This window comes from Mesoplodon mirus (genome assembly GCF_964341445.2).
Source record: "Mesoplodon mirus genome assembly, chromosome: 2".
NCBI classification, from domain to species: Eukaryota; Metazoa; Chordata; class Mammalia; order Artiodactyla; family Ziphiidae; genus Mesoplodon; species Mesoplodon mirus.
This window is the reverse complement of record NC_138977.1, coordinates 44,932,464-44,960,178: the sequence shown is the minus strand read 5'-3', so window position 1 is coordinate 44,960,178 and position 27,715 is coordinate 44,932,464. Positions and strand designations below refer to the sequence as shown.

Here is a 27,715-nt window from a genome sequence, read left to right as displayed (position 1 = left end):
GCCAATATTGACTCACTGAAAAGAACATAACTGATAAATCTCTGGGGAGACTAAATCAGAAAAAAAGATAGAAAGCACAAATAATCTTACTAATGAAGAAGGGGGTAATATAAACAAAAGAGTCTCAAAATATATCAAGAGAATATTATGAGCATTTTTATGCAAATTTGAAAACTTTAAAAAGCTGAAAAATTCCAATATTACAGATACAGTCCAAAAAAACTGACTCATCAGCAATTAGAAAGACTCAATGATTCTTATAACTACAAATACATTGAGGTGATAGTTCCACCAGGCAATGGCAGTTTTATAGTCTTGTTCCACCAAAATTTCAGGGAACAGATTAATTCAATATTATACAAACTCTTTGAGAAAACTGAGTAAGAACAGTAAGAACACATGTCTATCTTATTCATGAACATACATGAAAAATTCCTTTAAAAAGTTATTGTGAAAGGCAGTCCGTCAGGGTCCCTGTGCTTCCCCCACTTCATTCTTTGTGAGTGCAACAGATTCTGAGACTTATCTGTCTCTTGATACTGAGCAGTTTCTATAGCTAGTTAAATAGGGAACTAAACAGGTCAAGGCAACCAGAGCGATACTTCCATATAACTCTTTGTACCCCTGGAGAAGCAGGATTAGTTCTTTTGTTTTGTTTTTTTTTGCAGCTAGCTACAATATTTGATGCTTGCTTGAAAAGTGCTGCACCTTTGGACTTAGATTACTCAGTTGCAATGCAAACTCTTTGTGTATACAGCATGTGTCTGGGTCCACCTTGTTGCTTGAGTGATAACGTTCTTTGTCTCTGACCCAAGAGTCTCATGTCTTCTACCATTATCCATGAAGCAATAATTGGCTAACTTATTAGCTTGTAATAGGGTAAAATCTCAGAGCCTTAACAGTTCTTGACAAACACTATCAAAATAAATCCAGCAGTGTATAAAAGCACCAAGTTGGGTTTACCTCAGGAATGCAAGTGTGGTTTAAAGGGGCAGGTTGGGGGACACTTACATATAATTTACCACTTCAATATATGAAATGAGAAAATAATGTAATCATCTCAATAGATGAAGAAAAGCATTTAATAAAATTCAGCACCCGAATAAGGATTAGCAAAGTAGAAACAGAAGGAAACTTCTAGAACCTAAAAGCTTTTTACCAAAAATATAGAGCAAATATTCTTAATGGAAAAATATTAGAAACATTTCCTTTAAAATTGTGATTAGAAGCATGCCCAGTATTAATGCTTCTATTCAATATTGTATTAAACATGCCAGTACATTACAACAAGGAAAAGAAATTATAAGAATTTGAAAGGAACAAAGTCTTTATCAGCAGATGAAATCATTATCTGCATACAATACCTAAAGAACTTGTAGACCAACTTTTAGGAAGAATGAGAATTTAGGCAAGAAGGCTTACTATAAGATCTTTGTTCTTTTTAATGGTAATTCGTATACCCAACAGCAAACAGGCAGAAAAAGCAACTTTAAAAAGACATGGTTTGTAAGAGGAACAAAAAAACTTATAAAGTATCTAGAAACAAATCTACAAAAGATATGCCTGAACGGTGTGCAGAAAGTTATAAAATTTTATTCAAAGACATTAAATAAGATCTAAATAAATGGGGAGAATGCACGAATTCATGGATAGGAAGACTCCATATAATTAACATGTCAATTTTTCTTAAATTGATCCAGACATTCAATGCAGTTCCAAAGTCCCAACAGCATTTTTTGTGAAACTTAACAAGCTATTTCTTATGTATGAGGAAGATTCAAGGCACCCAAACTGCCAAGACATTGCAAAAGTAAAATGTAAAGGGACTTCCCAAAAGAGGTATCAAATCTTAATATAAAGCCATAGTAACAATTATGACAATGTAGTAATCAGTGCAAGGTTAGACAAACTGACTACTGGGTATAGAGAATGGAGATCCCAAAACAGGCCTACTACACATTGCTGATATATGAGAGAGGTGACTTTGCTGATCAGTGGGAAAAGGGAAAACTAGTCACTAAATGATGTTGAGACAACTGGTTATTCACAAGGAAAAGACAAAATGAGATCCCTCCCAAAATTAGACCTCTCATACCATATTAAAAAATCAACTCCAAATGAATGAAAGAATTAACTATGAAAAGCAAAACTTTACAACAACTTTTTTGTTTTTGGGTTTTTTTTTTGTGGTACGTGGGCCTCTCACTGCTGTGGCCCCTCCCGCTGCGGGGCACAGGCTCCGGACGCGCAGGCCCAGCGGCCATGGCTCACGGGCCCAGCCGCTCCGCGGCATGTGGGATCTTCCCAGACCGGGGCACGAACCCGTGTCCCCTGCATCGGCAGGCGGACTCTCAACCACTGAGCCACCAGGGAAGCCCTACAACAACTTTTAAGAGATAATATAGAAAAAACTATCTATGACTGGGGTAGGGCAGGATTTCTTTAATAAAACATAAGATGCACTAGTCACAAAAGAAAAGAATTTTAGATCAACTACAATAAAAAAAATCAAATCTATTCATTAAACAATACCAACAAAGAAAACAGAAAGAAAAGCCAGAGTGGAAGAAGACACTTACAATACAAAATAGACAAAAGTTAAAAATTCCAAGTGAAAATAAGCAAAAGATATCAATAGCAATTTCAGAGAAGAAACGTGGCCAATACATATATGAAAAGATTCTCAGTTTTATTATCAATTAGGAAAATGTAAATTAAGAGTAGGACTAGAAACTGTTTCAGACTTAATAACTGGCAAAACTTTAAAAATCTGACAATACTAAGTAAGTGTTGGGAAGAAGACAGAAAAATGGCAACTGTACTACTTTCGGGAGTATATTTTAGTACAGCTACTTTGTAAAATATGATGGCATTATCTAATAAAGCTAAGAATGTATAAGCTTCTTTCCATAACCCAACAATTCCATTCCTACGAACTCTATCAGGAGACATGCACAAGAATGTTCATGGCTACATTGCTTATAGTAGTCAAAAAAAGGTGGAAACAATCTAAATATCTATAGTAGAATGAATTACAGCATATTCATATAACAGAATACAACACAGCAATGAAACAGATTAACTACAATTACACGCATGCATGAATGTATGAATGGTAAATACATAAAGTCAAATAAAACCAAGTCACAGAAAATTACATTCAGTAGGATTCCATTTATATAAAGGTTAAAACACCCTTAACAGATACATACATAAGCTCAGTATCTGGCACATAGTATGTGTTCATCAATACCTGTTGGATGACCGAAAGAAAACTAACAGAATTTAGGACAGTAATAACCTCTGGGAGAAGTGATGAAGATGTAATCAAGAAAAGGCACACAGGAAACTTAAAAGATACAGGGGATCTACACCAACAAGGTTTCATTGTGCCTATTTCCCAATAATCTCATCAACAGTTATTTTATCAAATTTTTGGAATTCATCCAATCTGATAGGTAAAAATTGAGTATAGTTTCAATTTGCATTGTTATTATTATATAAGGTTGATCAACTTTCTAATTTTAGAGCCATTTGTAAATCCTCTTATATGAATTATTAATATGCTCTCTAATAGACTGTCTTTTATTTACTGATTTCCAGAAGCTCATTATATAATACAGAAGAAAGTACTCTGCCTCCTATATGAGTGGCAATCGGATTTTTAAATGCATTTTTTAAAAAGGGACTGAGAACGTTAGATAATGGGTGTGTAGTTATTTATTTTATTATTTTCTTTAAAATGTTACTCTTTGTATATTATGATATATTTCATGAATTAAAAAGTTTACATAGTAAAAGAATCTTCAACTGCCATGGTCCATTGTATTTTAAGGGAGATAAGTAATTCTTAGAAGGAAGCTAGAAATCTTCACAATTATTGAAGTTCTAAAGTTTTTATTATTTGGGGACATCAATGTTTAATGCCTGAGGACAACTGTTTGGTCCTATGTCAGAGAAACTATTGCTTTATACGTTAGGACATGAATTCTAAATTATTTCAAAATAACTATATGAGAATTGCTTTCACTTACACCTTTTCTTCCATAAAACTAATACAGTTTGGATTTTTCTTTTAAGTGACTTAAAAGAACATTTCCAACTTCCTGGACTGGCCATGTTTGTAGTTTTTAAATTGGCCTTCTTATCCTAACTCTTCAAATACCCTACCCACCACACATACTCCTCAAGTCTCAAAATAGCATTTCTAAAAATTAACTTGTTGAGCCAGGATGATCAAATTCATTATCAAAATTTCAGTATCTATGTTTCAGAAGAAGACAGGAAATGGAAGAAAGGCACTCCTTTTTCTAGTTTCAAGACAAAATGGAATCTTAGAGGCAATCCATTTTCATTGTTTCTTTTAAATATATCACAGTGCTATTTTAAGTGCTCCATTCTACTCCCTCCCCCTTTTTTTTGGACACAAAGTACCACTATGTGGTTATTAAAACTGATTAAGAAATTATTTCAAGTTTTACCTTCCTAAGAATATAAAGCTACCATTCACTGGGAACATTTTATTCCTTCAGTTCCTTCATAAAATCAATCCTGTTTTTACCACCTTAAAGTTTTGAAAGAAGGCAGGGAGGGCTCTGGCTTTCTTTCATTTCCAAAAGGTTTCTGCTCTTCTGTATTGATCACCTGAACATAAAATAGCACTGCCAGAAAAACAGATTCTCACAGAACAGGAAGGGCTGCACATAGGTATTTATATTGAATTTAAATTGAAGTTTAATGAAAAGGAATTTATCCAGAGGCACGGACAAAGCTAAGTTACAGCTGGTAAAGCAGAGCTGGTGCCTGATTTGAAAGTCTAAAGTGAGATTTTTAACAAATGTGAATCATCAGTAGACAAGGGACACTAGAATCAAAGTCCAATCAAAGACAGTAGTTTGGAAGACTAACATTTTAACTAGTAAAACAGAATGAAGAACCCAGGAGATAAAGGATATTCAGAAAGATTCATTCAGTTGATACCAAGCATAAATTTTCTGAGAACATGTCTCTATATGAGATAACATGGAAGAGAGTTATGAAACAGTAAGATATATAATATTTGCTTTTCCAGGAATGTTATGTGGTATGAAGGGTAAGTCCAACTGGGTTCAATACCAAGGTATTCATTTGTCATTGACATGCTCTCCATCAAGATTAGGAGGAGGAAAACAGCTGTTCTGATTGATGTTGAAAGTAAGAAACAATGGTTATCCTTGGAGACAAAAAATATACAATTTATTATAATCAGTATGAAAAGTGTGAATTCTGAAATCTAAGATTATAAAAAATGACAACCATTCCATACTTTTTAATAGGAACGAACAGACCTGCCCCCATTCCAACTCTAGCTGGATGGCTGTTTCAGCTACATTTACAAGAATAAGAGTTAGCACATAGAGAATAAGGTGTAATGTTCCAACAGTTAAATTTCAAATGCCTTAGGTTAATCCTCAAGAAAATACTTTAGATAAAAAGTATTCCCGCGGGCTTCCCTGGTGGCATAGTGGTTGAGAGTCCACCTGCCGATGCAGGGGACATGGGTTCGTGCCCCGTTCCGGGAAGATCCCACATGCCGCGGAGCGGCTGGGCCCGTGAGCCATGGCCGCTGGGCCTGCGCGTCTGGAGCCTGTGCTCCACAACGGGAGAGGCCACAGCAGTGAGAGGCCAGCGTAATGCAAAAAAAAAAAAGTATTCCCCGTATGTCTACTTCATACATGATAAAAAGCATCAGTAAATTCCTACAAAGAACCTAAAATCACAAGAGTTAGACCATTCATATAATTATCCAACTTACGAAGGGTTAACTGTATAAGGAAGCCTAACACCACTTTTGTCATTTCAACAAATAATGTCAGCAATCTTACCACTCTTAATTCAAGCTTCTTTCTTAATGCTCCATTATATGACTTAAGCAAACACAAACAGAACACGTTCACGAGACTCAGTAGTCTTTGAAGAAGGAAAATACAACATATGAAAGTGTATATTTTATGTGTTTGATTAATGTTCACTCCTCAGTAGCACAGAAAATGTTTAACCAATAGAGTAAATCTGTATTTAGTCCTCTGCATTCAAAATAAACCCTTCTTCTTATGCTATGCTATAAGAGAAAAATATACACATCTCAGTATTTATGTGATTTGAGTATGACTTTCATTCCAAACTGAGACGATATCATCAGAGGAACATGCATTTTGGATTAATACACTATTTATAATAACTACACTTATTAGATATAGCTCATTTTTACTGTAATGTTTTCCCTCTTATAAACCTAATATGCCAATGCTATCTACTCTATCAAAACCAGACATTCTGGCTGAGGTTAAAATTTATTATGTTACATCATTGTTTTTAATTTTTTTTTAAATGGGAAAAAAACTACAGTGCTAAGTGTTAATTTAAACTATCTCCTCTAAGAAATTTCAGTAAAATATAAAAACAAAACAAAACAAAAAAAACCAAAATTTCCCCCATACAAGTTTGTTAAAATGATGGCAGTTTGTTGAAATCATGAAGCTCAATTTGAGAAGAACCACTTTTCTTTCAAGAGTAATGTATAGTTACATTCTCGAAATTATACTAAAACCTGGCCTAATTGTAACCAAAATGGTCTTTAAAAGGCTAAGAAAGCCTCAATCCTGAGTGCTAATGCTATCATTTTTTAAAAATCACTCACCTTTCAAACCTAGAGTTTGTAGCTGGAAGAGCCGACCAAGTTCATAAGGCAAAACCCGTAACAGATTGTTATTTAAAAGCAATTCCCTGTTTTTTAAAAAAAAAAACAAACACAAAAACTGTTTTAGTTTAATATATCAAACTTTATTAATACCTACAGTCGTTGTTCTTAACCTGCCTATTAACATAACATGAGTGATGTCTACATTCAGGGTATATTTCTCTACATTCATCCAAAAATGTTATAACTGCCACAATTATTAACAGTGTTTCTATGATTTACTCATTCGCTAGCACAGATTAAAGTTAAAGGTATAGGAACTGTATGTCATTCTTAGGCTAAATATGATCCCTTTTCTCTCTCATCCAAAATGCCTCTCAGATGCAAATCAGAGTGACACATATTTTATGTACCCAAAGGCAGCAGATATCCTTGAACCTAGTCTCATTCATAGAAAAAAGTAATCTTTTTAAAATAAACTTCAGGATTTAACTATAGTAGCCAATTCCCTGTATCAATTTTTATAACAATACAACTATTATCACTTCAAGATACAACAATCATTGACACAGAGTATAAACATTAAAAATAAAGCATAGGATAGTATAAATAGGATAGCACAGGTAAGATCTGATTTATGATTGTGAAATTTGGGGCAGACTACAGAAAAAATAAACAGCCCTTGTAATTAATTAATGACCAAAAGGTATAAAATAAATGACTAAAAAGTTTAAAAAACAACAAAAACACAGAGTAAGGGGATGTCAAAGAACAAGATTTTTAAATGATATTAAATATTTAATTTTCAACATGTGATAGCAATTTTTTAACATTCCTATTCAGCAGATAAGGTAGAAAAGCAATCCTTGTTTTCATCGGGAACATTTATACAAGGTCTCAAGATTCCTATAAAATTTTCTCTTATGAAGAAATTCTTAAAGAATCCTGAAAGACTAGAAATAAATCCATTTATTATCAGGTTTTAAGATTTCCTTAAGGAGTTGTAATATATAAGCATACCTTGCCTTATAAAATAGATATGATCCTAAAAGCTTTACTTATAAGCAAATCATTTTCCTAATTATTTCTCATTAGTCTAGACTAGTCTAGCCCCAATTAATTCTGATGAGATTTGTCACTTGAGTGTAAAGCGAGACTTAGGTGTTTTAGCGCCATCCCACCTCAAGTCTGTCAAAAGAAACTGGTAATACAAGCACATTTCTAGAGCCAGAAACCTCCAAATTTAAAGGAAGAAAGGAAAAGAAGCATTCAATGGAGCCCAACTCAAGCACTCTGCTTAGACAATTTATATCATTTAACCTTCACATACATATGGAAATCCTACTGTAAGATGAGTAACCTCCCATAATATTCTTATTTGGTAAATTTAGAATTTTATACAGTGAGTCACATTTATATTTCCTCACCTGAGAGACACCATGTTTCCTAGTTCTGCTGGTAAACTTCTGAGTTTATTGGATGACAGATCCAGGTAAACCAGATTATGAAGCTTGGCAATATCAGGTGGAATGCGACTAAGGTAATTGTCATTTAGGTGCAGTGCTGTCAAGTGTGTCAATGACCAAAGTGATGTACTTAAGCTCCGCACTCTACCTAAAAGGCAAAATATTGATGCATTAAACTTCTAGGCCCAAGACAAAGACTGAACTACAAGGTCTAAAAAGTGGGAGAAGAGCCCGCAAATACATACAGATATTGTAACTCTGGCATTTTAACTTTGTATTTAATGCTACTTGATTGCTTCCAAACACACCTGGTCCTTCTTTAATTTCATGCCACTTTTCCCTGACAACCATTCTTTCTCATGAATCTACCATGTATTAAACAAGATGTGGCACACTGAGGAGACCCGTGGAGTCAGGGTGATCACATGGTCTCCAGGAGAAAGCATGGGGCTGAATTGAGCTTTTGCAGTAGAACAGTCCTGAATTTTTTCTCTTTAAGTTATGATCCTCACAAAAGCACTTCTCACATACTTCGTGAAAATTAATAGTGCAAGGTTTATCTATATCTAGGGCCTGAATTAGTCTACAAACTTTAAATAGACAGGAGTAATTGCTATGATTTAGAACCAACCTTAGATTAGCCACCGGGAAAACCATTTTACTCCCAAAGGAGACATCTTCCCCAGCCTTCTCATATTTCAATTATACATTAATAACTCTGGTTTAAGATTTTGCATTTAACTGCAACATACTCAAGGAAATAATCACTCATTAAGCTTTACCTATCAGTCAACATCTGACAGCTATGGTAGAACATGTACTGGAAAAAGAAGACTGGGTTCACAGTCCTGATTTTTACCATTTATTAGCCATATAAGCCTAAACAAATCACATAGCTTCAGCTCCTGTAAAATGTGATGTTATCTTAACAATAAACTTATATGAAGAGACTTTGAAAACTTCACCAAAGTAAAATGCTAACAGATATTGATTAAAAGAGCAGTGGAAGGTAGAGAGGGCAAAAAGTCTCAATAGGGAAATGTTATTTTTCATATGGCTATCAAGCAGTAGACTCGAACTTAGATCTTCTGTTCACGGTTCACAGGTTCCTTCATGCTGTCTATAATCAGGCTTAAAGTGCCAATTAGGATTTTGCGTTTTAATAGGAAACAAAGTTTTCAAGTGAAAAGAGGCTCTAGTAAAAAAGAAACTTATTTTAGTTTTACCCAAGGTTTAACCGAGTGGTTCTCAACCAGGGGCAGTACTGCTCCCTAAGGGACTTTAGCAATCCAGAGACATTTTTGGTTGTCAAAACTAGAGGGGTGGGCTTCCCTGGTGGCGCAGTGGTTGGGAGTCTGCCTGCCGGTGTAGGGGACACGGGTTCGTGCCCAGGTCCGGGAGGATCCCACATGCCGCGAAGCGGCGGGGCCCGTGAGCCATGGCCACTGAGCCTGCGCGTCCGGAGCCTGTGCTCCGCAGTGGGAGAGGCCACAGCAGTGAGAGGCCCGCGTGCCGCAAAAAAAAAAAAAAAAAAAAAACTAGAGGGGTGCTACCGGCATCTAGTGGGTAGAGGCCAGGAATGCTGCTAAACGTCCGACATGCACACAACCACTCCAAACCACAAAGAACTGTCCAGCCCTAAGTGTCAATAGTGCCAAGTTGAGAAACCCTGGGTTAGCCTAATAGGATTTGCTCATATTCATTTTTTTTTAAATTATCAATCACCTAACCACCACCTTTTAGCTAAAGATACAGGTATTTCTTGCTATTGACACCATAATGTGGGTTTAACTCTTCCAAATGAAAGCCTACTGGGGAAAAAATTACATTCTAAATATAATCTGTATTGTATCAATTCATAAAAGAAAAACTGTACTTATATTTTATTTTTAATAAACTTTTTTTTTTTTTTTTTTTTTTTTTGCATTATGCGGGCCTCTCACTGTTGTGGCCTCTCCCGTTGCGGAGCACAGGCTCTGGACGCGCAGGCCCAGCGGCCATGGCTCACGGGCCCAGCCGCTCCGCGGCATGTGGGATCCTCCCGGACAGGGGCACGAACCCGCGTCCCCTGCATCGGCAGGCGGACTCTCAACCACTGCGCCACCAGGGAAGCCCTTTAATAAACTTTTAAGTTTGTGATAATTTTAGATTTACAGAAAAGCTAGCAAGATGATACAGTTCCTATATCCACCTCATCCAGTTGCCCCTAGTACCAGCATCTTATATTACCATGGCACATTTGTCAAAACTAGGAAACCAAGATTGGTACGTCGTGTCAATATTAACTAATTTATAGACTTTATTTGATTTCACTAGTTTTTACACCTTTTTGTTCGAGGATCTGGAAGATCATATTTTTTGCATTTAGTCATCTAGTCTTAGTCTCCTTAGTCTTCTCTCATCTGTGACAGTTTCACAGTCTTTCCTTGTTTTTCATGACCTTGACAATTTTGAGGATTACTAGCTAGGAATTTTGTGGAATGTCCTTTGGTTTGTCTGATGTTTTTCTCACTATTAGACTGGTTATGAGTGTTTAGGAATCAGATTCTATTTTAACAACTCCTAAACATGTAATTTATAGAATAAACAGATAGCTTCTAGGTTTCCCATTCTACCAACAATGGGATGATAGGAGGATGGCAAAGATATCAAGTTTCAAAAATGATTACTCTGCAATAGCCAAAACAAAACCTATTATATCAAAGAACCTAGTTTTACTTAGAAACGGAACTCCCAATGCCTTCAATTTTAGATGCCAACTGTGGCCCACAGTATTAATCTCAAAAGAAAGAATGGGAACAAAGATATTTAGTCACAGATAAATCAATAAGTTAAATATTAATGCCTCAGCATCTTGTATTTTCTCAATTAATTCATCTAGTTAAAAATGTACAGCAAAGAAATAAGTGTAACACTCAACTCTTGTTCATCATTGCCATTATAGCCCAAATTAAATGTTTCAGATTCCACTCACCCGAGATTTCTAATTCTGCCCAGTGAGATTTTTTCCCATTGGCTACCTCCTCTGCTGACATGATGGTATAAATTCTGCGAGGATCTGGAGGATCATATTTTTCCTTTGGCATCCCTATTAGTCTGTAAGGGAAAAAAAAATCAACAATTATAATCTAATAGAAAAAAAGAGAGAAAGAAAAATGAGATGGTAAGTTTTCTTCTTCTCCCCCCTTGCCAGGCTACTAGTAAATTCTCATTAGAAGGAAAACACATCTAAAGTATGCTAGGCTATTGCAGGTACTCAGTAACAGATGCCTCAGGAAAAATGCAAAGAAGCAGGGACACTGGACTTAGAAAACATGGTGGTTGCTTCCCAAACATCCATTGCACCCTTTCCCCTTCATTTAGCTGCCTTGCTTCCCAAGACAGACTGACCCTATGCAAGTTTCCTGAATGGATTCTGACTGGCCTAAGAGAATCAGAGTAATCCTATCCTCCTTGTCTCAGTGATATTCAGATATTCCATATCTAAGACAATCAGCACATGACATTCCCCTTGTCACAGAGGTTAGTTCAGAAATATCTAATAATCACTAGGCTTAAGACTAATTTTATGTTTATGGGAGGAGCAGGCTTCTCTCTCCTGCTGGTCATAAATGAAAAAGAATATAGCCCCAGCTATTGTTGGCAATCATCCAACTATAAGGGAAGCCAGCCATAGCAGTCAAAGACAAGAAAACAGAGAAACAAAGCCAGAGTCCTCACCAAACCACACCTGTAGCACTCTCAAATACTGGGCTTTTTGGATACACAAGTCAATCTATTTTACTTATTGTTTAAACTACTAGTTTATGTTTTCTGTTACTTGCAATCAAAAGCATCTAATTAAGATTATCATGTATCTTGGTTTGCATGGACCAGTCTTGGTTTATATCTGTTATTCTTAGGTAATTATTGATATCACTTCTTCACTCCCAAAAGTGTCCAATTTGGATAATGAGTTACATGGCCACCTTAATTGAAACTAATATTATACAGTTTTCTTCAGTTAACTGCCAAAATAATCACTGAACAATCATCAGTGATAACCAGCTAGACATAAACTCCTCAAGGATGCAATGAATGAATCAGATGACAAATGGCCATAAAAGTAATCATTCAAGAGGTCTAATACAAGAGTTACTGCTCGGTAATTGGCAGAAAATGAAATCCCATTCAGATCTAACAAGAATAGCAAATTACAAAATCCTGAACCTAATTAAACTCCTGCATGCTATCAGTAAGCATCCTCATAGTATTTATAGTTTGTTCTTTGCTCATATTTTAACACAGAGACATACATACACACACGAAAACCAACTGCCTAAAACTGGGAGTGTTTCTAAGTAGTTTAGAAGTTCTATCTCAATGGAAGAGTTACTTTCGGATGGTCTGAAATTTGTTACATAAAGAGAACAAAGAAAAATAGGAAGTATCTATCATGTATCAAGGAATCAAAGCTAGAAAAGAATACAATCAAAATTTCCCATACCATAATTTGTCCTCATATTGTGGAAGGAAAAACAGTCATTCCTTCCTATTTACTAAAAGGGGCAAAGAGAAAGTTTTCCAGATTTTTCCATCTGTTAACAGTAATTAGCTTCCAAATTTCCAGGTTAAGCTCTTCTGCTCTAACCTTATCACACAACTGGGTGATATTGAAACATATTTTATTTTCCATAAATGTCCCGGATCTTCACACAGCACAAAGAGTATGATCATTTTCCTCAGGGGAAAAACTTGATTTTTACCACTTTTGGCCTATGTAAAGTATTTCTGAATATAAAATTTTCAGGTAACAAGGTTTTCAGAATTTCTACTATGCACCATAAGGTACATGTGTCTCTGTGGGTACTCCTGCACACTAATATAGGATTCTACAAAAACACAAGTTAAGCAAAACCAAATCAAACAGATTCAGATCCAAAGACATGCTACAAATCCATCATCTACAATGAGATGGATAAAAAACTAAGACTGTGACATTTGCAAAACATATGTTTCATTAATTTTAAATCATTTTTATAAAATATAGTGCATAGGTCAACTTAATTTGGCAGTTTTAATCATGGCTCCCACTAGACAGTGTGTTATTTAAGGGGACAATAAGTTGTTCCTGTGTGGAGGAATATCCTTTTTATAACTCTATACAGTTCCTACCACATAGTAGGCACTGAATATGTATTTGTGGAATGATCATATATGCTTTATAATCCTAAAAACTACCATCTTCCTCTCACCTTTCCCAGTTAACAGTCAATGCTCTTCTAAAAGTTAATCTCATGAAATGCTCATTAATCCACATGTTCAATTTCCCTAAATATTTACAAAATCTAGATAGGAGATTAATAATCATCATCTCTTCTGGCCCACTAATGCTAATCTCTAAAACAGCTACTATGTAAGAACTATATTTCCTTTTTTTTTTAATTTTTCATAAGTCTCCATCTTTGTAAGTCCAATAAAATTTATAAAATCTGTTCCTGCAAAACATATCCATAAAACGTTTACCAGTGTCTATAATATGTAAAAACCAAAGTAATATTAATACTGTTATATTAGGGGTCATAGGTCTCCTTTGGATTTGATTAGGAAGTCAATAAAAATACAAGTCAGGGCCTCCCTGGTGGCGCAGTGGTTGAGAGTCCGCCTGCCGATGCAGGGGATACGGGTTCGTGCCCCGGTCTGGGAGGATCCCATATACCGCGGAGCGGCTGGGCCCGTGAGCCATGGCCGCTGGGCCTGCGCATCCGGAGCCTGTGCTCCGCAACGGGAGAGGCCACAACAGTGAGAGGCCCGCATACCGCAAAAAAAAAAAAAAAAAAAAAAAAAAAAAAAAAAAAAAATACAAGTCACTTAATCCTTCAAAATGAAACTAAATTTGGATAGTCTAACTGAAGTTAAAACATTTTTCATTTGCATTAACTAAGTAATTTAGTAGTCTATAGATCTGGTGATCACTACTGTCCCAAACATCAGGTTTTCAAACATGCTACTAAAAACTTAGCTCAAATTTAGGAAACTGGTATTATTGAATACTCCTATTCAGCTTTATCTTCCCTCTCAGTTCCTCAGCATCAACCTTCCATCCTGGAAACACACCATAAAAACCTATTTCATTGTAACTTAATATATAAAATAATAATTCAAATGTAATTTAAATCTCTAAATGTGACACTGTTGATGTGCTTTCTCAACAGTCTAAGATATAGGTCAGTCCAAGGCTTAAATACTGGATTGACATGTTTTATTTTGTAAAGCCTAGCAGCTAATTTCCTTTTCCTATATTCTTTATCAAATTGATGAAGAGGCAGGTTTTTAAATTGTTTTTCCAAGAGTTTCTAATTTCCGCAGGATCTTACATCAGTTCCCAAAGGATCCTCCCATTATGTCAACCTAATTTATATTGGGGATCCTGATCATGTAACAAAGTAAACTAAAAGCCCCTTCACAACACAGCCTTTTTAACTTCCAGTCTTCAAACCCCATTTTGACACTCTGAAAAATACTTCACATAGCTCCCCAAATACTAACTACATAAGCTTCTTTGAACCTACCATCCTCTCTACTCCACTCCTTGAATCTCATTTTATCACCAACGCAGCCCCCTCAGATTCTAGGGCAAAATTTCTGAGAGCAACCATCAGTCCTGGAAAAACAGCCTGATTATCTCCTACTTCTTAGTTTCTATGAACTATCCTGAAAGTAAACAAGTCTTAATCTCTGTCACTGAAGGATGATTAATTACTACATATAGTGAAGATTTTCATTAGTTTAGTTCTCAGTCTTCTGTAGAATTAAGCAAAAACTTCACACGTAAACCTGTAAAATACTGACTTCATGAAAAATGTATTCCAATCTTTTTTTAGCTGCAAAGCAACACTGTATGTAACACTAGGGCTACTTTGCCTTAAAAAATTTACCTTGGAGTTTCCAAAACTGTAAATAAAATACAAGATACCTACATAGCATCGTGTTCAGTGAATAGCATGTTACAAAATATATATATGAGTTACGCCCAAATACACTATTGCCAAGGAATCCCAAATCTCAGGTTTTATATTTGGGGCTAGGAAAATAATGCAAAATAACTCCTCCCTGCCACATCCCCGAATAATAATAATCTGAGCCAAATCAGAGCAAACTGTTAAAGGCCAGAACTAAACTTCTGCTAATTCTGGTCATCTGAAGCATCTTATTAAAAAAAAAAACAGCAGGCTCTATAGTACATATAAAGATGTTAAGTCCTTATGGTGTTAAACCACAGCTTTCCTCCCACCACCTTCTCTAAATTTAAGATCATTTTATCTCAGTCTACAGTTCAGCACAATTAATACTATTTCATTTAGAACTTAGAATAAGAAAGAGAGAATGCTACAACCACCGAAGAGTGCTTCATAATGAACCAGAGACTTCTAACTCAATGAATCCAAACCTAAAGTACAAGCCAGTAGACATGCACTTATATCCATAGAAATATTAAGTGATCGTCTCAACAGTAGTTTGCAAAGCAATCTTAGGCAGAGATGCACAGTTCCCAAAGTTGAAAGAAGACAAAATTAAGCCTACATTAGATATTTCTGCTTACATTTTAGAGCAAGATGTAGTGACTTATTACACTTTACATATTCTCTGATAAACCTGTCTTCTATCAACCTTTATTTCCAAAGGTTATGAACACATTGTTTGTTATTTATTGAATACCCACCTTGACTAACATCCATCCTTCCCAACTGGTCTTAATCATTAAGACCATTTTCCTTTCTGAGAAAATATGTCTAAGTTTACCTTTTTTAATAAAGCAAAATAACCCTTGCACTACAGCTTTTCTGAAGTTTCTATCTCCTCATCAATATGTATTTTTAGCTATACACAAGTATTAATCATTACAACTGTCATACAAAATCTATACCTTCCCTAAATGAGCTCAAGAGCTGATACTAAAAAACAGCACCGGGCTTCCCTGGTGGCGCAGTGGTTGACAGTCCGCCTGCCGATGCAGGGGACGCGGGTTCGTGCCCCGGTCCGGGAAGATCCCACATGCCGCGGAGCGGCTGGGCCCGTGAGCCATGGCCGCTGAGCCTGCACGTCCGGAGCCTGTGCTCCGCAGTGGGAGAGGCCACAGCAGGGAGAGGCCCGCGTACCGCAAAAAAAAAAAATAAATAAAAATAAAAATAAATAAATAAAAAACAACACCTAGCAAATCACACTGCATATAGTAGAATCATACTGATAAAAAAAAAAGATTGATGGCAATCACAAGAGCTGAGAAGACACCCTGAGATAAATAACAATTTCATCCACATTTCCACTCCTCTTCTATACCAAGGGCCTCTGGATGGCATTTGTCTTCAATGACATATTCAACTCAAGTCCGTAGATGATGATAATGCAAACGTTCAGAAAGAATCCATTCAAAGTTTTCATGATATCTCCCAATCTGTCACCATTCTAAACAAAAACAAAGCAAAACAAAATCCGTGTTTTACAATGGTAAAGCCCCCCATCATTATGGAAAAAATAAGCTTCAGACTTCTGGAATTTCATGTTTCTGATCAGTTTAACATTTATTCAAACAGTTACTGCAGGAGTACTAATTATAATGTATTTTACCAAGCACTAGGACTTTGACAGTGAACAAGCTGAACAGCATCATTGCCCTCAGGTAGCTCACATCATTTTCATGGCACTACTTGAAAAATAAAGTTATAAAATATTCTACTTTCAAATACTTCTACGAAGAATTTGGCATTTCTTCTTGTTACTACTTTTTTTCCCCTTTATCAGGTAATTGCCACTGCATAGGCATATATAACAATAAATCCTCTGAATGAAAATGAGATAACTGTAATGATTGTTATACTCCTTTATAAAGGTAATCCAAAGAAAACTTTAGAGTAATCCAGAAAGATAACTTCTGACTCTGTAAAAGGGGAAGTGTTAGGGTTAGTCTACTTGTCAATTAAAGTACTATCATGAGGGAGAAAAAAGGCAGAAAGAATAAGAATGTAACTCCTTTTCTGCATATCTAGAAATTTTTTCCCATATGTGGGATACCGGAAAAAAGAGCAGCAGCAACATAAAACATAAATAAATACTAAAAGGAAAAATGAAGACCTGGAATTACAAATCTACCAAGCACTTCAAAGTTCCAAAATAATGCTATTATTGGACAAGTTTCATTTTATTTCACTAGCAATCAATTTAGACAACCAAAGCTTATGATTCTATCATAATGTCCTATCATTCCAAATTAGGTCTTAGTCTCTATCTAACAATGACTATGCTTTAATGTTTTTTGTATTTAATGCCTCCCACTTACCTAAAAACAGTGAATACAATCTATCTATCTTACAGAAAACGGGAGGTAATTAGACTAGATTAAAAATTTCAACATCAATTTTCTCAGGACCATGACTTCTTCCCCAAATCTCTATCTTTCCATTTTTTTCGTGTAGCCTGTGTTTTCTACTTCCTCTGGTATATACATTCTCATCTGTTTCAATGATGTCAAATTCCTATCCATCCTTAATGGTTTAAGTCATCTTCCATCTCTTCTTTAGAATATTTCCCCACCTAAAAATCAACAAGCTGATTCTAAAATTTATGTGGAAGGACCTAGAAGAGCCAAAACACTTTTGAGAAAGAAATATAAACTTGGATGTGCCCACTATCTGATGTCAAGCCTTACTAGAAAGCAATGATAATCCAGACAGTTTGGTACTAATGAAAAGACAGACACATATAGTTGAAAGAAATATAACTGAGAAACTAGAAATAGACCCACGTATATACAGTCAATAGATTTTCCATGAAGGTACAAAGGTAATTCAATAGAAAAAGGACAGTTTTTTCAACAAATGGTGCTGGAACAACTGGACATCCATATGCAAAAATAAAGAAATAAGCATCAATCCACACCTTGCACCATACACAAAATTAACTTGCAAGAATCATAAGCTTACGTGTAAAAGCAAAACCTATAAAACTTATAAAAGAAAACATAAGAGAAAAATCTTTGTGACCCTGGATTAGGCAAATATTTCTTTGATAGAACACAAAAGCATGATCCATAAAAGAAAAATACTGATAAACTAGATTCCTTGAAAATTTAAAACATCTACTCTTGAAAGATGAATGAAAAGACATGTCCAGAAATTGAGAATAAATATATGCAAAACACTTATATGAAAAAACACTCTGGAATATATAAAGAATTCTCAAAACAAAATCATAACAAAGTCTAATTTTTAAAAAGTGGCAAAAGATTTTAACAGATACTTCACCAAAGAAGATACACAGATAGAAAATAAGCACATGAAAAGATGGTCAACATTAGGCATTAGGGAAATGCAACTTAAAACCACAATGAGATATCACTACACAGCTATTAGAAATGATTACATTGAAAACTTACAATAGGACTGACAAGGAAAACACACACATGCACACGCACACAAACACACCCCATATCCTTGTGTGTATGCTTACAAATATATACATATTTGAACATTAATACACACACACTCACAACCTCATATTTTACCAATGGGAGAGTAAAATGGTACTGTCACTTCAGAAAACAGTTTTGTAATTTCTTATAAAATTAAACATACACTTATAGAACCCAGCAATCCCATTCCTAGGTATTTACCTAAGCAAAATTAAAGCTTATGTTCATACAAAAACCCATACATAAATGTTTTCAGCAAGTCTATTTATAGTCACCCCAAACTGGAAACAATACAAATATCCTTCAACTGATGAATAAACTGTGGAATAGCCATACACTGAAATACTACTCAGCAATAAAAATGATTGAATTACTGACACACACAACATGGATGAATGTCAAATGCATTATGCTAAATTAAAGATGCCATACTTAAAATACTATATACAGTAAACTTCAACATAATAAAGGCCACATATGACAAGCTCACAACAGACACCCATACTCAATGGTGAAAACCTGAAAGCTTTTCCTCTGAGATCAGGAACAAGGCAAGGATGCCCACTCCTGCCACTTTCATTCAACATGGTACTGGAAGTCCTAGCCAGAGCAATTAGGTAAGAAAATGAAATAAAAAGAGATCCAAATCAGAAAGGAAGTAAAACTGTTTGCAGATGACATGATATTATAGGTAGAAAACCCAAAAGACATTAGAATAAATGAATTCAGTAAAGTTACCGGATACGAAATCAATACATAAAAATCTGTTGTGTTTCTATACACTAATAACAAGCTATCAGGGAAATCAGGGAAACAATCCCATTAACATTTGCATCAAAAGCAATAAAATACTTAGAAATAAATTTAACCGTGATAAAAGACCTGTACCCTGCAAACTGTAAGACACTGATGAAAGAAAATAAAGACACAAAAACATCCCATCCTCATGGACTAGAAGAATTCAATGCAATCTCTATCAAAATTCCAATGCCATTTTTCACAGAAATAGAACAAATAATCCTAAAATGTACACGGAACCACAAAAGATCAGAAGAGCCAAAGAAATCTGGAGAAAGAACAAAGCTGGAGGCATCACTGTGAAATCACTTCCTGATTTCACAATATATTACAAAGCTACAGTAGTCAATATAGCATGTTTTTGGCATAAAAACAGACACATAGATCAATGGAACCAAATAGAAAGCCCCAAAATAAACCCACAAATGTATGATCAGTTAATTTATAACAAAGGAGCCAAGAATATACAATGAGAAAGGACAGTCTCTTCAATAACCAGTGTTGAGAAAACTGAACCGCCACATGCAAAAAAGCAACTGGACCCCTATCTTACACAATTAACAAAAACCAACTCAAAATTAATTAAAGACTTGAATGTAGACCTGAAACCATAAAACTAGAAGAAAACATAGGGGGTCAACTCCTTGACATTGGTCTCAGTAATGATTTTTTGGATTTGACACAAAAGTAAAGACTACAAAAGCAAAAATAAACATATTGGACTACATCAAACTAAAACACTTCTGCTCGGTAAAGGAAACCATCAACAAAATGAAAAGGCAATCTACAGAATGGGAGAAAATATTTGTAAATCATGTATCTAATAAGGGGTTAATATCCAAAATAGATAAAGAACTCACACAACTCAATAGCAAAAAAAAAAAAAAAAAAAAAAAAAATTCCAATTAAATAATGGGCAAAGCATCTGAATAGACATTTTTCCAAAGAGATATACAGATGGCCAACAGATACATTAAAAGGGGCTCAACGTCACTAACCATCGGGGAAATGAAAATCAAACCCACAATGGGATATCAACTCACACCTGTTAAAACAGCCATTATCAAAATGACAAGAGATAAATGGTGAGAATGTGGAGAAAAGGGAACCCTTGTGTACTGTCAGTAGGAGTGTAAATTGGTGCAGCCACTATGGAAAACAGTAAGGAGGTTCCTCAAAAAATTAAAAATGTAACTACCATACGATCTAGCAACTCCACTTCTGGGTATTTATCCCAAAAAAACAAAATCACTATCTAGAAATGATATCTGCACCCATGTTCACTGCAGCATTATTTACAATAGCCAAGACACAGCAACAACTTATGTGCCCATCAACAGATAAATGAATAAAGAATGTGATACACACACACACAAAACACACAATGAAATATTATTCAGCCATAAAAAAATAAGGAAATCCTATCATTTGCAAATGGACCTTGAAGACATTATGCTAAGTAAGTCAGACAGAGAAAGACAAATACTGTATGCTCTCACCTGTATGTGGAATCCAAAATAAAAAAAAAGTCATAGATACGGAGAACAGATTGGTGGCTGCCAGAAGTGGGGGTGGGGGTGTAGGCAAAATGGGTGGAGTCAAAAGGTAGAAACTTTCAGTTACAAACTTGTAACTTCCAGTTACAAGTAAGTCCTGGGGATGTAATGTATAACATAGTAACTACAGTTAACAATACTGTATATTTGAAAGTTGCTAAGAGAAATCTTAAAAGTTCTCATCACACACACAAAAATATGTAACTGCATGGTGATGGATGTTAACTACACCTTTCTCAGTGCAGTCATGTCACAATATACACATATAACAAATCGTTACATTGTACACCTAAAACTAATACAATGCTATGTGCCAATTATATCTCAGTTTTTTATAAAAAGCTATGTAGTATACAAATCCATTTATATGACATTCCACAAATAATCAAAACTTTGGGAACAGAAAACTGGTAAGTGGTTGCCAGGGGTTAGGGGTGGAGGGAGGGATAGACTATAATAAGGATAAGGGAATTTTTTTTTTGTGATGATGTGAACTACATATACTGGTTAATCTATAATTACTCGTAATATCATCATCAGAAAGACACTTAGGAAACAAAATAATTTAATCCTTCATGTCTCTTGGTAAAGCAAAACAACTTGGGTTAAATTGCTTTCCCATCCAAAACACTGCTTAAGTGAATAAAAAAGGAAAATAAACAGAATATGATTCCATATCTCTAGCTTTACCACAAGGCATTTATAAATATTAGCCTAAAAAGAGCATAAATTGACTTTAACAAATCAAATCACAAAAGTTAAATCCATAGCATTTTGCAAACTCTTAGTAACAATGCCAAAGAGTTGTAATAAGTCAACTTTATCATTGAGTAATAAATGCTAACAGAGTTTATATGACCCAGGCCATTTGAAGAGAAGATCCCTCCCCTGCTACTCCCCCACCCAATACACACACACACACACACACACACACACACACACACGTGCGCGTGCTTGCACAAGGGGATTACAAGCAGTTCAGGGTTGCTAAAAATATCACTGGAGGCATGGAGAGATGGTGCTGTATAGGTGGACAGAGGAAAGATCATGGAAAGTTCAAAAATCTGTTTATGCTTTCCTACAGAACATTTTCCTAACATGAAAAACTGCCAGCCAAAGAGACTCTAATAATAAACATGATACTATCAATCCTGGTTGCCTCCTTCATTCATTTCCTTTTTCTTTCTTGCTCAACAGCATTTCTTCTAGTCACACTTCCAAGAGGTCCTATATCCTCTACTGATTCAGCTGTCACATTCTTAAATTACAAATTTATTAAAAAATAAAAATGAATAAAAATGTATAAATCATCTGAAAAAATTATAAATGCATTTAAAACCCTGTACTTATATGAAATATAAAATATTCTTATCACTTCCCACGATAAAAGCAAGACCATATAGCACGGTATTTGACTGTTATCACATTTAACCCAAGTTTTTCATCATGCACAATTATAATGACTAGTGTAGTAAACAGATCCAGTTAGCCTAAGACCCAATTCTAAAATATGTACTCATACTCTTCTTTGAAATTGAGAGAATACACTTAAAGCAGACTAGCTCTAAATTCAGGATTCTTTAGAGTCAGCAACTAGCCTATATTCTAGTTCTAAAATAATGTAAATCCTTTCTTTCAGGTTTTGAAAACAAATGTAAGGTAGAAATCCAGATTTAGATTATTCCATCTAAAAGCATGATTTTACGCCACAGAAGAAATGCAACAAAATCCCAAGCTTATGTCCCCAAGGTTTAATTTAAAATTCCCATTTAGTGATAGTTGGCTATAATTTTAGAAAGTTTCATTTATTAGGCTATCCCAGCAAATTTCTCTCCAAAAATTTCCAAATTAACACATATTTAATGAAAAACACTATTATTTAATGGCTACATTAAAAATATCATAAAATTTCTAAACTAATATTTAATGAAAGACCATAATTTAATTTTTATACATAGATACATCAAATACAGGACTAAAGAGAGCTACAGCAATCCAAGTCCATAAAACTGAAGTAGACAAATAAATTGTTTCGGGGGAAAGTTTTTTCTACAGTTCAGTTTCCTCATGATTCTCTTTGAACAGGGAAAGTTATAATACACCAAATAATAAACTCCCATGTTCTCAGGAGTCAATTCCAAAGTGAATAAATGAAAAAGGACTCTCCCTTTGATGGTCAGGAAGTGATGCTAGTCATTCCAAAATGGTGACCAAAAATATGTATAACAGTAACTAAAAGATCATATATTCTATACAGTCTTAGTAAAATTAACTTTAACCAACATACATTGTTGTTTGTTATCTTTGCTTTTAAGAACTAGCCTCCAATAAAACTAGTAGCTCTTTTACACTGATAACAGCCTAATATAAGTTTCCTTTAATAACTACCTTAAAATCCCATGATCTACTTTAAAAAACACATGGTATTCAAATAATGACAGTTTTTCAAAGATGCACAAAATATAAATACTACGGAAATTGGTTTAGCCAGAATTCTATTATTTGATCCTCTCTAATACCCAACATTTGTGCCAATCTACAATTCTACAATAAATAATCCTAAAGAATAACATTTATAATCAGTATAGAGTGCATGTTTATTTTTTTGTAGCCCAACCTGAAAGATGGTAATCTATATTTAGCAAAAAGCACCTTTAAAAATCAGAACAGCCCATTCTCCAATTGTGAAAGGGCACTAATTCATATTTTTTTACTTTTTTGAAGATTTAAATCTGTGGGAAAGTATTCAAGATGTACTGCTAACTAAAAACAAAAACTGATTTAATATATAATAATCCCATCTTTGTAACAAAACAATGTGCATATGAAATCTGTACCAATGTGCATGAAAAAGTCTAAAAGAATAATAAGATTATGAGTAATTTTTATTTTTCTTAGTTATATTCTCTAACTTTTCAATATTGACAATATATTGTTCTTGTAATATGACAATAGAACTTTTTTATTATTAATAAACTTTAATTTTAGGGCAATTTTCGGTTCACAGTAAAACTGAGCTCTCATTTACTTCCTGTTTCCACACAGCACAACCACCCCCAACAGTTATTATAATCAATGAACCTACATACACTGACACGTTATCAACCAAAGTTCATAGCTTACAACAGGGTTCACTCTTCCTGTTTTACATTGTTATATTCTGGCTATTTGACATGTGTATGATGACAATTAACTACCCATGTAGCACGGTACAGACTACTTTCACTTTGTGCCCTGCTTATTCATCCCTCCCTCTCCTCTAACCCCTGGCAACCACTGACCTTTTTACTGTCTCCATGGTTTTGCCTTTTCCAGAATGTCTATAGTTGGAACCATATAGTATGTAGCCTTTTCAGACTTGCTTCTTTCACTCATTAATATGCATCTAAGGTTCCTTCATGTCTTTTCATGGCTTGAGAGCTCATCACTTTTTAGCACTGAATAATATTTCCACTGTCTGGATGTGTTACAGTTTATTTATCCACTCCCCTACTGAAGGACATCTTGGTTGCTTTCGAGTTCCGGCAATCATGAATAAAGGCTGCTATAAACATCCATGTATGAGTTTTTAGGTAGACATAAGTTTTCAATTCATTTGGGTAAATACCAAAGAGCATGACTGCTGACTGGATCATGTGATAAGAATATATTTAGTTTTATCAGAAACTACCAAATAGCCTTCCTTCCAAAATGGCTGTACCAATTTGCATTCCCAACAGCAAGGAAAAGAGCTCCTGTTGCTCCAAATCCTCGCCAACATTTGGTGTTGTCAATATTTTGGATTTTTGGCCACTCTTACAGGTGTGTAGCATTCACCGTTATTTTACAAAGAGTTTTTTTAATTAAAAATTTCAAAGGCACCTGACATATATTTGAAGATATATGCAAAACTTGCACATTTAAAAAAATAATTTCTTTCATAATTCTGATAATAACCTAGCACATTATCAATGCTGATAAAGTTATATCCTACAGACATCTGCAAAAATTTCAAGATAAATAACAAGCTCATACTGTAAAATACAAAGACTAATAAAATGAAAAACAAAATTCTGCCAAATAAGATAATTTAAGAATACTTAGATTCACATAATTAATGAGTATTATAAAGAGATCACTGCCCATTTAAACATCCATATTTTCTTTGATGAACAGCAGTATATTCAAGCATTTTTGTGCCTAATTGTTTAGTTATTATAAGCCTAACACTATAGAAGTATACTATGTCATATAATTTATCTAAGGTTTATTCATCTGTTGCACCAATATTTCTCTAAATTTTTTTCCATATTCTGGTTAAGGAAATTAACCTGTTTTGCTTAGTATTATTTAAACTATAAATATAGGATATTTTAAAAATCATTTGGTATTATGAAAAATATTCTGATAAGGCAAACCACATCTAAAAGAAACACTAGCTGGGGACTTCCCTGGTGGCGCAGTGGTTAAGACTCCACCTGCCAATGCAGCAGACACAGGTTTGAGCCCTGACCCAGGAAGATCCCACATGCTGCGGAGCAACTAAGCCCATTGCCACAACTACTGAGCCTGCACTCTAGAACCCATGAGCCACAACTACTGAGCCTGCATGCCACAACTACTGAAGCCTGCATGCCCAGAGCCCGTGCTCTGCAACAAGAGAAGCCACCACAATAAGAAGCCCACGTCCCACAACAAAGAGTAGCCCCCATTCACCGCAACTAGAGGAAGCCCACGCACAGCAACAAAGACCCAATGCAGCCAAAAATAAAATTAAAATAAATTTTTAAAAAACACTAGCTGTTTTTAATTTATAGATTCAAAACCACATTCTTCCCAGAAAATGTACATAAACGCACACATATCTGAAGCATAAAGATCATATTCAAAAGCATGTTTAAAAACTTACTGCCAATAACACTTTACACTGTATTTACTCTTAAGTTGTTCAGTAATTTTAATTCAAATAGAGTACCTTGCATTGTTATTTCTTTTTCTTTTTCTTTTTAAGATCCTGTTTAAAGGTCACTTATGAATGCTTAAGGACAACAGACTACCTCCAAGCAAAAATTTCCTTTTTGGGGGTAGGATATACTTGTTTTCCCAGCCACCTCTGAACACAGCATAAGAAGTGGAACCATAAGACAGGTGACTTCCTATCTCTTCTTTTTGAAAACAAAGTGCAATAACATACAAAAAAGTTTAGACCTGGGTGCTGTTGTTATCCATTGAAAAATTCCCTAGATGCCTAAATCCATTGCATCTACATGGGCAAGAAAAGATTTTTTCAAGCCATCAGTTTGAGCAGTCACCAAAAAAAGAGAGATACCGTACCGACCAATCCCAGTAGCAGCAACTAATCAAGCAGCTATGCTAAAGTGAAAATATGAGAAAGATCTATTGAATAAAATTAGTGGCAATCTTGAAAAATAAGCACTGTAATAAAACCGTCATGGCTCTCTCCAAGAAATACTAAAACAACAAATCACAGTCTCATATCACAGCACACACCTGAAGTCCCCTCTAAAAAAGTAGTTCTCAACCAGGTGTGATTTTGCCCCTCGGGAGACATTTGGCGATGTATAGACATATCTTTGGTTGTCATGACTTGGGGGGCATGCTGCTAATGAGTAGAGGTCATGGATACTGCTAAACATCCTACTCAGGACAGGCCCTCACACAAGAAATATCTGGCTCAAAAGGTCGATTGTGCCAAGGTTGAGAATCCTGCACAAAAAATGAGACCAGAGTACAGTGTATGTTAAACAAGTGTTTAGAGAAATCAAGTACTACTGCAAAAAATCCGCTTATGATAGAAAGGAAAAAGTCAAAGGTTATGAGTTAAATTATGAGTTACATTTATTCCTAAGTTCTTGGCTAAGGACATCCTAGCCAATTAAAGTTGTCTTCAGGTGCTAAGACAAGCAGATAGTTATTCCACCAAAGGCTGAGCATCTCAGCAATTTCCACGTAGAGACAAATAGGCTATAGCTACTACTCAATGAGCACCAACCATCTGAAAACATTATCCACAGTGTTTTACATATATTAATTCACTTAGTAATCACAACTACTCTAAGTTGTAGGTGCTTTAATTATTTCTGTTTTGGAGAGGCAAGGCAAACTTGCCTCTGGTTACATGGCTAGTAGGCGGCAGAGCTGGGATTTAACCCAAGCAGTCTGGTCCTACAGTCTCAGTCTTAACCAACACGCAGTTACTGCTTCATACGCTGGACCTGGAAAAGTCTGAGTACAGAGCAAGAGGGCAGAGAGAAACTTCACAATAATTAGAGCCTTCTCTTGAGTATTAAAGAGTAGTCATCAATTGCTGAGTGTTGGACAGAGAAGCTGAGAAAGACACAGCCAATATAACTAACTACAGGAATTGTTCCATTTCCGATGACAGATAAGCTCTCTGGTGGGGAAGAGTGTGTGTGTGAGGATGTGTATGTGGAGTGTGTGTGTGCAATTTGTTATGAATTTCACTAAATTAAAATGTGCCAGAAAATTAACAAAAAATCATTAAAATATACAATACTCATTATTGTAAATTTCATGTAACCAATTGACTCTCACACAATGTTTTAGTTCATTTGTTACTGAATTCTTGTTTCTGTAGCTAACGTATGGTAGCAAATGACGAATGAATGCAGTTCCAACATGAATTACGGTTAACAATTTCATTTACATTAAAAAGATAAACAATAAATATCAGAACTTTACTTGTTTGTCAATAACATGAGAAATTTCTTTGCTGATAATGGTTGTCTAATACTGCAAAAAATATTTC

General features: G+C 35.1%; 1 protein-coding gene across 7 annotated transcripts in view; it reads right to left on the bottom strand.

Moving 5' to 3' along the window:
* CNOT6L (CCR4-NOT transcription complex subunit 6 like) overlaps positions 1-27,715 on the bottom strand; it is a 124,620-nt gene that overhangs the window by 62,015 nt on the left and 34,890 nt on the right. For 6 of the 7 annotated variants that reach the window (XM_082632553.1, XM_082632552.1, XM_082632548.1 and 3 more), the window contains exons 2-4: positions 11,120-11,241; positions 8,107-8,293; positions 6,680-6,765 (exon numbers count right to left, since the gene is read on the bottom strand). In XM_082632553.1, the coding sequence (XP_082488679.1) occupies positions 6,680-6,765; positions 8,107-8,293; positions 11,120-11,241 (395 nt within the window). Of the gene's footprint in view, positions 1-6,679; positions 6,766-8,106; positions 8,294-11,119; positions 11,242-16,464; positions 16,591-27,715 lie in introns of those variants that run through there. The other variant, XM_082632549.1, reaches the window with a different exon arrangement.